The 11,075-nt window shown below is 51.6% G+C and overlaps 1 protein-coding gene and 1 long non-coding RNA gene across 8 annotated transcripts in view; one reads left to right on the top strand and one right to left on the bottom strand.

The window, feature by feature from the left end:
• Positions 1-993: 993 nt before the first annotated feature.
• Positions 994-8,773, bottom strand: LOC132537465 (uncharacterized). Of its 3 annotated transcripts, XR_009548905.1 has the most exons (4): positions 8,222-8,773; positions 5,059-5,227; positions 4,770-4,893; positions 994-1,506 (listed from the first exon to the last, which is right to left on the bottom strand). It is a non-coding gene; the product is annotated as an uncharacterized LOC132537465 (long non-coding RNA). The 3 variants fall into 3 exon arrangements; XR_009548906.1 differs by lacking the exon at positions 8,222-8,773 and having other exon boundaries at positions 5,039-5,577; XR_009548904.1 differs by lacking the exon at positions 8,222-8,773 and having other exon boundaries at positions 5,059-5,577.
• Positions 7,409-11,075, top strand: part of MAP4K3 (mitogen-activated protein kinase kinase kinase kinase 3) — a 115,228-nt gene continuing 111,561 nt past the window's right edge. For 3 of the 5 annotated variants that reach the window (XR_009548902.1, XM_060186920.1, XM_016187220.2), the window contains exon 1: positions 7,409-7,740. Coding sequence is in view for 4 of the 5 variants with exons in the window: in XM_060186920.1 (XP_060042903.1) it covers positions 7,645-7,740 (96 nt within the window). In the remaining variant the exon portion in view is untranslated. The remainder of the gene's footprint in view (positions 7,741-11,075) is intronic. The other 2 variants (XM_007520984.3, XM_007520983.3) reach the window with 1 other exon arrangement.

Below are 11,075 nucleotides of genomic sequence, written 5' to 3'. Positions count from 1 at the left end.
GATAGGAGGGGTACAATTTCACACAATTCCCACTCCCAGAACTCCATACCCACTCCCCTCCCTTGACAGCTTCCCTGTTCTTTCTTCCTCTGGGAGTATGGACCCAGGATCATTATGAGTTGCAGAAGGTGGAAGGTCTGGCTTCTGAACATGGGCATTTTTTCAGATGTGGCAATAGGGAGGAAGACAAACTCGGCTAAAGGCCTCTGCTTGCTCCGTTATTCTCCTTCCTCTGCAGAAATAACAGTGACCTGACTCTGTGGTTTATTATTACCATGAACAAATTGAAATGTTTGCCACTCACAGAAAAATGTAGATTTGTCCCATGTGTTTAGTATGAGTGTAAGCAGACACATACTCTGTGTTCTTTCTGCTACTTTCTCACTCAGTATCCCGGTTATTGAGTTCTATACCTATGACAGTTCTTGGATTTAGGTACGATACAGCATTCTATTGTGTGACCATACACTTTTCTCACCCATTCTCAGGATGATAAATGGGTTATCTACACTTTTTTTTCTTTATTTTCCCTTTTTCTGCCCTTGTTTTTTTATTATTGTCGCACTTATTGTTGTTGATGTCATCCTTGTTAGATAGGACAGAGAGAAATGGAGAGAGTAGGGGAAGACAAAGAGAGGGAGAGAAAGATAGATACCTGCAGACCTGCTTCACTGCTTGTGAAGCGACTCCCCTGCAGGTGGGGAGCTGGGGGCTCGAACCAGGACTTTACATAAGTCCTTATACTTCGTTCCACGTGCGCTTAACACGCTGTGTTACCACCCTACTCCCTCTACACTTGTTTTTATGTCATAGGCAGTGCTTCTATTTATTTATTATTGGGTAGAGTCAGAGAAATTGAGAGGGAGATAGAGAAAGAGAAAGAGAGAGGGAGAGAGAGAGGGAAAGGAAGAGGGAGAGGGAGAGAGAGAGGGAGAGGGAGAGGGAGAGGGAGAGGGAGAGGGAGAGGGAGAGGGAGAGGGAGAGGGAGAGGGAGAGGGAGAGGGAGAGGGAGAGGGAGAGGGAGAGGGAGAGGGAGAGAGACCTGTAACCCTGCTTCACCATTCGTGAAGCTTTCCCTCTGCAGTGGGCATCAGGGGCTTGAACCTGCATCCTTGCACATTACTGCATCACTACAGTGTGTGTGCTTAACCCAGTGCACAACCGTCCCCTCACATGAAGTGTTTCAATCAACACCTACATATTTCCTTAGTCCTTTTTTTTTAAACTGTGGTAGAAATGCAATGGAATTGTTGGCTGGCAGCACAAGGACATCGCTGACATTGGTAGATCCTGCTGGGTTGTCTTCCAGTGTGGCTGCTCCAGTGTGTTCTCCACCCAGCCACATCTTCCTCATCTTTGTGGCTCTGCTGGTCACATCTCAGGTGTGGAACTGCTGGAGCACCTAGACAGCTCTTTCTGGAAACTGACTGTGTGGGTGATCTGGGTGTTGTCTCATGAGCCAGCACTGTCTATCCTCAGAAGAGGCTCCAAACCTATGGGAGGGAACTGGGGGAGAGCTAAAACAGCAGTGATCAAGTAGTCAAGGACTGGGTGCCAATTTTATTCATTCCTGCAGCCCCCATACCTGATATAACCTGAAAAATTCACAATCAAAACTCAGAGTATGTCAAATTGACTAGAACGAATTACAGACCCCGACTGTTCCTGATTCCCACCTCACCGACCAGCTTTATTTTCTTCATCTGAAGATTATGGATGATAATCATTCAAGGAGTCACCCCCAAAGGTGCAATGTGATTGAAATGTGAAATTAGGCTCAATGTGGAAGTTGGTAATGTTATTTTCACTCTAAATGTTTAAAATATGACTCCCACAAAGTATGTCCTGCTCTTTGCAAGGGACTGATTTATTTTTTATTTTGTTATTTTAAAATATGTATTTAATTTTATTATGAGAGTGAGGCTGAGAGAAGAGAGAGGGAGAGAAACCAGAGCACTGGAACTGGGTCATGGCTTACCTGGTTGAGTGCACACATTACAGTGTAGAAGGACCTGGGTTCAATCCCCCGGCCCCCTCCTATAGCGGGGAAGCTTCATGAATAGTGAAGCAGTGCTGCAGATCTTTCTCTCCTGCGCTCCTCTCTCTCTCCCCACTTCCCTCTCAATTTCTCTCTGTCCCTCTCCAAAATAAATATTAAAAATATTTTAAATTCTTTTTTTTTTAAAGAAAAGCCAGAACACTGTACTGGTACTGGGATGGTACTGGGATTGAACTTGTAGCCTCTGGAACCTTGGGCATGCAGACTGATGCTCTAGAAGACTAGGCTGTTCCATAATGCCAGTTTAATTTATGAAAGGATGCTCAAAATCGCTCTGTGTCCTCTGTCTCTGGCTTAGGAGCACATGGCCATGTCTTAGTCTGCCTGACTCAGAGCTGCATGCACAGCAGGGTCTGGTTTCTTCTAGTGCTTTCTGGGTCTGTTGCTGTCCTGGCCAGGCTCCTCCTTGGTGCCCTCTCCTGTCCTTGGACTCATCCTGAGAATGAGAACTCACAGCCACTTCCAATCACACTTCCCCTGGACTGCCAGAGTTCCACTGTGGGCATTTTAGAAGCACAAGCTGGGGATAGGCAAGGTATTGACATAGAGGAAAAGAGCAGGTAGGAAACTAATGGGAAGGTCTGCACCTCTGGGGCTATTGGAATGACCAGAGAATATTCTTTTTTATATATATATTTATTTTATTTATTTATTCCCTTTTGTTGCCCTTGTTGTTTTATTGTTGTAGTTATTATTGTTGTTGACGTTGTTGGATAGGACAAAGAGAAATGGAGAGAGGGAGGGGAAGACAGAGAGGAGGAGAGAAAGATAGACACCTGCAGACCTGCTTCACCACCTGTGAAGTGACTCCCCTGCAGGTGGGGAGCTGGGGTTCGAACCGGGATCCTTATGCCGGTCCTTGTGCTTTGCGCCACCTGCGCTTAGCCCGCTGCACTACAGCCCGACTCCTGAGAATATTCTTAATTGTGGTCCAGGAGGTAGCGCAGTGGATAAAGCCTTGGATTCTCAAGCATGAGGTCCTGAGTTCAATCCCTGGCAGCACATGTGCCAGAGTGATGTCTGGTTCCCATTCTCTCTCTCTCTCTCTCACTCTCTCTCTCTCTCCTTCTATCTTCATGAATAAATAAATAAAATCTTTTAAAAATCTATTCTTCTTAATTGTGATAATAAATGCTAAATGTTGCATCTGCAACGTGAGAGTGCTCTTCTATGAACTGAAACCTTGTTCTGATACCAGGAAACAGTTCACCCAGGAGTGCACATACCTCACCATGCACATGCACCTGGAATCAAGCCCAGGCACAGCATGGGAGCATCACAAATGTCCCACTGGGAGTTCCATGGATGGTGGAGTGATGTTGCAGTGTCTCTCCTCTTTCTTAAAAATACGGAATAACAGTATTGGCTGAGAGCAACTGCACAGCAGTGATATTACACATGCATGAGGCCCTGGGTTCAATCCCTGCCTAAACACAAAATGATTATTTTTTCAAACTCCATGAGAACATTTTCAGCTGTGGGAGCCCAGTGAACAGTTCTGACCTTGAGACCCAGCCCCAAGTGCAGGCAGGGAGTGGGGCTATTCAGAGTCCTGCTGGAGCTTAGTCATTCCCAAGCCATGTCACTCACTTCCTTCCTCCTGCTCCTTTCACAATTGAGAGCAACAATTCCATCAGCACATGTTTCAGTCTGATGGTATCAGATGCTCAGCTGGGAAAGTTCAGACCACCAGAGGAAGCCTCCCTAGGTTGAACTTTTTTTTTTTTAAGTTTTTTTAAATAAGCCAAATGATCAGATTCCAGGCTGAAGGTGTGTCTGGAAGACCTGGAAGAGGTCTGCCTTAATCCAGATGAACTCTGCTGAGAGCTCAGGACCAGCACACAACTCTGTGCCCTGGGGCTAGAGAGCCAGGTCAGGTGAGAAAGGGCTTCACCGCCAGCACCTGCTCACGAAGTGGGACACCACCAGTGTGACCATTGCTATTGTTATTGGTCTGTCTTAATAAGAAAACTCCAATCTGGAGTTTTCTAAATGAAATCAATGGATGTCACCTCCCACTCCCACCCCCACCTGCCTCAGAGAGATGGCCTTTCCAATCTGTGAGGAGATTTCACCACAGGTTCCACTGGGAGAGAGAATTGCAGGTAGGGCGCACGCAAGTGACAAGAGCACTGCTAAGAGGAGACTCAGAGCACAGAGGGCTGTGGACTTCCCCATAGTGGTCAAGGGTCAGAGCTCAGTGTCCTGCGTGGGGCAGAGGTCCTGTGGTCATTATGCCAGAAACTTGGATGCCACTGGCTATTGAAGGTAACACTGAGGCTGGTGGGGAGGCTGAGGACTCCCCAAGCCACAGAGCCCCAAGACCTGGTCAAGGAAGGGTAGTGGCATGCTGCAGCTCCCAGGGCTCTGGCTGTGTGAGCCTCACATGGGTGGGACTCGTGGGCTGGGGCACAGAGATCCACTGGGAGCACCCCTATCAGCCATGTTTGTCTGATTTAACCACAATATATTGCTCAAAATTCAGTTTTTGGGTGAAGAGATAGCTCAGCTTGTTAGAGGACAGGATTTGCAAACCTGAGTCTCCAGAAGCCACAGGTTCAGTCTTAGCACCCTGTATCAGAGCTGAGCAGTGCTCTGATCTTTCTTTCTCCCCTTCTCCTCTTGTTCTTCTTATAATACATGCACAAATAAGTAGTTATTAAAAAATAAAATAAAGGCCAGGAAATAGTCTCCCTGGAAGAACACATACCTTACCATCTACAAGGCCCTGGGTTCCACCCCCAGCACCACAGGGGAGCATCAAGGATGGCACTGGGGGAAGCTCCATCAATGGTGGATCAATGCTGACATCTCTCTCCTCTCTCCTTCCATCTCTAAAATAAAGAATGGAAAAGTTGGTCCTGAGGAGGCTGTTCAATGGTGGGTTTCCAACACTGCATAAAAATGTAAATAACTTTTAAAAAATGGAGACAAGCACACACTATTGTGACCTTTACTGAGGTAATACACAAGAAGTACCTGTTTTAGGTTCCTGGTACCTGGTGATCACTTAGGCATGTCAGCTCCTCGTGGCTTTTCTCCCATTACCACTAAGGTTATTTACTGGGCCAGCCCAGTGGGGCAGTTCACTTTGGGAGGAATTAGCTCCCTTCTTCTGATTTCAGCAGCAGTAAATCCAAGCGAGCTTCTGGGGACGAAGCTCTTGAGCTGAAAGGCAAGGTGACTCGTAAGAATGCCTCCAGTCATAGAAGAGGATGCTAGCTCTGACTCAAAGGAAGTATGAGTGTTACATCTTGGGAAGTTGAGTATTAGAATAGGAAGGAAAAAGAAGGCATAGCATTTGGCTCTGAGTCTCCATGACAAAGAACAAAAGCCTTTATTCTTTGTGAGCAGTTCATTGCCAAAGTCCTTTTGTTTCTGCAGTCACCCACATGGTAAATTAGATCCTTCCACGAAAATCCAGCTCTTTTATAAAGGAGGCTCTCCCACTGAAATGGAGCAATTGCTACAGATTTCAGATGGTTCCAGCCCTGCTGAAATATACTCATTCCTTTGGAAGAAGCCTGTTAGTAATACAAAAGCAAAGGACACTATCTGTGCCAACAAAATGCTGAAGCCACTAGAATGTTCCTATGCTTCTGACCTTAAAAAGACAGAGAAGGAGAACAGAACAGGTTCCTATTTTGGAAAAGTTTATTACGTCTGCTTAGCTGGGTCCTGGGCTACAACTGATCTTCATGTTTGGCCAAATGGTTCTCCAAATGTGGACAAGCTCAAGAAAGGCCTGCCCTGCAGCCTGCAACCCAGCAATCCCCAGCCCACTAGAGCAGGCTCCTTAGTCCTGGAGGTGATATTTAGAGCCAAAACATCACTCTCCCAATTTCAGGGCTTCAGGTAGATTTATCTAGAAGAAACCTAAGAACCAGTACTTAACCAGTGTGTTCACATGATGGAGGCTTTAAAATAATTAAAAATTGGATACTCAAAAGGCTGACTGCATTGGGGAGACTGGTCATTTTCCTGCATCCTTTATTTAGTGGACAGTGTCTAAATAACTTCTTTGAGGATTTAATAACCCTGCAATCTTGCTGTCAGTGAAGAGACTGAGAAGAGAAAACTGTAGAAGGTGTGCACAGGTTTGCTAAAATATTTATTGTTTATATTTATTTTATCCTTAAGTGGAGGTTTGTTAAGGTCTGGATGTTGGGGAGTCGCAGAGAAGAGGGAGCCTCAGTGGTCAGAGGGTTTGACCCCAAGAAGATCAGGAAAGCACATGTAGATCTGGAGCAAGACTTCAGAGTCTTGGCCAAATGGCCCTACCTGCTCGGCTGAAGCTTCTGGAAATCCAGTGGGTGATTTATTGAGAGGAGAAAACCCCAGGGCAGAGCCCTTCCTTTCCACCTGATTTCTTGGGAGAGGTAGGAAAATGTGGAGCTGGTGGCAGAGGAATTCAGGATTCAGGGCGGGCTCTGGGAGTGGGGTGTCATGTGTGTTTGCATTTTAAGTGTAAGAAGGTCCCCTTCACCCTCTTCTTGGCCTGACAGCTTGCCAGCTCCTGGGCCTTTGATCACACTGGAGAGGTCATTTGAAATCTGGGTTGAGCCTTGGATTCCCACATAGCTGATCTTCCTCTACACCCAAACTCTGGGGTCCCCGGGGCTTCCCCACAACCTACTCCTGTACCACTTTCCCCAAATTCACCTCCTCTCTGCAGCTAGCCTGTCTCAAGCCTGCAAGGGGTTTGGGACCTGGCCTGGGGCATCTCAGAGTTGTCCCATGTGCTAGACAGGAGAAGAGGTGACCTGGTGACATTGGGAGACGCAGGGTGTCGGGGCACTTTCTTGCCCGTGCTCCAGGGGTCCTGCTGCAGATGACCTTAGTGGACCTTGCTTGGACCTCCAGGTGCATGGGGCTGAGCGCACAGGGAACTGGGGTGCGCGCATGAGGAACCAGGGTGTATATGTGAGGAGCTGAGGTCTGTGCACGTGAAGTGGAGTATATACATGGGGAACTGAGGTGCGTGAATGAGGAACTGGATTGTTCTCCTGGGGAACTAGCATGCACACTTGGGAAACTGGATTGAGTTCACAGGAGCTGGGGTGCGCGCATGGGGAGCTGAGGTGCGTGTACGAGAACTGGGGTGCGCGCATGGGGAGCTGGGATGAGCTCCCAGGGCCAGACCCCATGGATCTGGACAGGGAATACTTATGGAGTCCCGCAGCCCCAGTGACAATCGGGAGCGCGCAGGACCGCGGGGGCGCGCGCTGAGGAGCGTGCATGGGGCCGGCCGCGCGGCGGCGGCGGCGGCGTGCAGGCGGGCAGGCGGGGGCGCGCTTGGTAGCGACTGCGCAGTGCCAACGCGCGGGCGGGGGCGCGCGGGCGGGAGCGCGCGGGCGAGTCGCGCCTGCGTAGTGCGCGGGAGGCCATGTTGGCGAGCGGGCCCGAGCGGGGCGCTGCGAGCTGGGCGGCGGCGCGGGGGGAGTGACCGCGGGGCGCGGGGCGGCGGGCGGGGAGCCGGGGCGCCGGCCGAGCGGCGACTGTGACCGGGGCGGGGGGCCGGCGCCCCTGCCCCGCAGCCCCTGAGCGCCCCGGCCCGGCCGGCCCGGGAGGGGGCCCGGCCCGCCATGAACCCCGGTTTCGACCTGTCCCGCCGGAACCCGCAGGAGGACTTCGAACTCATCCAGCGCATCGGCAGCGGCACCTACGGCGACGTATACAAGGTGGGGTGGGGGTGCAGGGCCCCGGGTGTGCGGGGACCCGGGGGTGCGGGCGCTGCTCTGCCCGCAGCACCTACGACGGCGACATCCACAAAGTGGGGGGCGGAGGTGGGAGGGGGCTGGGGCCAAGCTGGGGGTCGGGAGGGCCTGGGGGGACCCGACGCGTGCGGGGGCCAGCGGGGTGTCATGGTGTCGGAGGCAGGCCGGGGGTCCCCGTGCTCCAGGACGGAGAGGAGGGAGAGGGGCGGGGTGGGGGGCGCCCAGACTGAGGACCCCGCGGCTTTGGGGGGAACAAAGGGCCGAGCCGCCTTGTGCCCCCCCCCCCGTGTCCCACGCCCCCTCCCGCCCCCCGTGGGCCCGGCCTGGGTCACAGCCGCCGCCAGGATGTCGCGCAGGTAGGACAGGTGTCCCGGGCCGGTCGCCGGTGCAGTTCCAGGTCCTGGCCTGTTTGTAGCCCAGGACAGACAGACAGACGGGGACTCACTGCCGCGTTTCCTTCCAGACCTGGGGGCGGACACACAGGCCACAGCCAGAAGGGTAGAGAGCCCGGCCCCCGTGCGCCCACACCCGAGGGTACTGCAGGACCTGAAGGGGAGGGACCCATGCTGTGGTTCCCTGGGGTTCCTGCCACTCTCCAGAGTGCCCTGGGTGCCCAGCTCCTGCTCTGGCTTTCTGGGTGGTTCACCTCTTCCCTCCCCCCCTTCCTCCACCTCACCTGTTCCCAAAGGCAGCACCTTCTGTGCACCTACTGTGAGTGAGATTCTGGGGAGTAAAAGGCCTGTTCCCCCTCCCCCTTCTCTTGGTGTCTTTTTAAACTGCGTTACAAACCCTTGAACACAGATTCATTTATTACAAGACTGAGAATGAGAGAGGACGGAGAGACCAGGGCACAGCCCAACTCTGGAGTAAGGTGGTGCTGGGGCCTGAACCTACACCGCTGGTGCCCCAGTTGGTACTTTGACAGGCTGAGCTGTGTCCCCAGCCCTTGAGTCGTATTTGAAATTTTCACTTATTTCCCCCCCCTTTTTTTTTTCTGAGGGAGAAGATTATTAGATGTCCATTTAAATACTTACTTTATTGCATTTTTCTTATGTCTCATCGCTTTCAAGAGTTTTTACTATCTAAAGCTATCTGAGAGGTTGAAACTAGAGACCCCCACCCCTGCTCCCTCACATGTAAGCACTAGGGCTCAGTGGGACCCTCAGGCAGGGGGGTCCTGCTAGCTGCCAGCTGAGCTATTTCCCTGGGCAGGATGATTTGTGATCTAGTCTGGAGACAGAGACCAGCGCACTGCCACCATGGGGGAGTGGGGCACCCAGCCCGGGGCCCCACCAAGCAAGGCAGGCACTCTGCCCCAGCACCCAGCAGTAGGCTTATTCTGCCCAGCAGAAGACAGGATTAGGGTCAGGCAATGAGAGTCTGGGACAGGAGGGCCTGATCCCCTTTGGGGCAGGAGAGGGGGGAGTGGGAGCTCTGCGTTAAAGGCACAAAAGAGGAGAGAAGGAGCAGGCCTTGCAGGTCTGGTTGGACGTCTACATGGAGAGGAGCCTGGCCGCTGTGAGGCTTTGGGCTCTGGCCTGGGTCCACAAGCAGCAAGGAGGCCATGCCTTTATTCAGAGAGAGTCCACAGTGGTATTTTATAGCCGGTGCTGTTGTGGACGCTGCCCCAGGCTCTGAGCAGCTCAGTGTTGGGGGTGGGGGGCAGTGTCCTCCTTGGATGGACACCAGCTCTGAGTCCTGGACACCAGCACAGCCAGTTCCAACCTTCCAGCTCCCTCTAGCTCCAGCCAGGTAGTTACTATCTTTAGGAGAAACTCAGCTGGTAGTTAAGCCACATGATGAAGCAGTTAAAAAAAAAAAACAACAAAAACCTCAGGCCTGTAATTTCCTGAGGATGTCCGAGGGCAGGCAGGCTAGAGTTACGATCTCATCACCTCTTTTGAAGAGTGGCCTGCTGGAGCACTCCCATTTCCCACGTGTTTAACCTCAGTCCCCGATCACAGCAGCTGGAGAAACCTAGATGGCGGGGCCAGCATGGGACCCGTTTGCTGTGGACACTGCGCACATAGCAGTGAGAAGACTTGGCTCAGTGCTAGCAGGGGGGTCTTGGGGGGCCCCTGGAGATATCACTGGATTACATCTACCTCTGCCCAGCAGCCAGGCTTTGGTGGAAGGGGCCCAGTGGCCGACCTCTTACCTTCCGGTTCCTATCAGGGACCCAGAGCTAGTACCCCTTTCTTGCTGAGTAATCCAGAGCTCAAGGCTGTCTGCTTTCAGGGCCACAAGATGGCTCACATGGTCAGTGTACTCATGGTGTTACCGGCATGGCTCCGGATTGAGTCTTGCCTCTACCACATTGAAGGGAGTTTCCCTGCTGTCTTTCTCTGTCTCTTAATCTCTGTCTTTTCCACCCTGAGGGTGGGGGGCGGATATAATGGTTATGCAAACAGACTCATGCCCGAGGCTCCCAGGTCCCCTGTACCACCATAAGCCATAAGCTGAGTAGTGCGCTCTGGTAAAAAAAAAAAAAAAGGAAAAAATAATCTGTGTTTTGGTGTTTGATCATGTCCATTCAATAAAGGTTAACCGATTTTCCGTACCTATTTTGCAGTTGCAGACTTTCATTTATGCAGGTTGTGCTGACAGAGAGGGATACACTGGAGGGTTTCTTTCCCAAACCTGATACAGACATGTAGTTTGTCAGCACAGAGGTGCTAAACACTGAGTCACTGATCAGGCACATGAGTCAGGCACCTATTTGCTCAGTGACATGCTCCCGAGGTCGGTATTTTGATGGATGATTTCTCTCTTGTAAGCTGTGTCCTGTCTAGTGTATAATGTGTGTGCTACATTTCAGGTGGCGTGGCTTAGCTGAACACTGGGCAAGGTTGGGGAAGAGCTGGTCTGTATTTACGGTGTGGCCTTAAGAAGTTCTTTCTCTTCAGGGGGAAGGGACGGGGGTTGTTGAGAGGGCCTCTGCCCTTCTAGGAGTGGTACGAGGTGAGTGAATACCAGTTTCCTCCAGGCTCCCAGGTGGGATTATGCATTTCCTCCACACTGTAAAGAGTATAATTCTGGAAACAGGCCCTGCTTTGGCTCGCCCAGTCCCCAGCGGCTTTACCTGTCAGGTGATGTTGTCTGTAGCAGGGGCTCCTCTGGAACGAACAGACTCTGCTGTAGCCTGTATGTCTTTGCAGAAGATGATCTTACTGCAGCATCACGCTGCCAGAGCCATGCAGTCCCCAAGGCAGGGTGGAAGGACTGTGCTGTCTGTCACTGAGGCTTTTCCTGGGGATGCCAGGTGGGCTAGGCCAGGCGACTGACTTCACAGGCCATCG

Source organism: Erinaceus europaeus, chromosome 3 (genome assembly GCF_950295315.1).
Source record: "Erinaceus europaeus chromosome 3, mEriEur2.1, whole genome shotgun sequence".
Classification (NCBI taxonomy): domain Eukaryota; kingdom Metazoa; phylum Chordata; class Mammalia; order Eulipotyphla; family Erinaceidae; genus Erinaceus; species Erinaceus europaeus.
The sequence above is the reverse complement of the archived record's forward strand: the minus strand, read 5'-3'. Positions and strand labels throughout refer to the sequence as shown.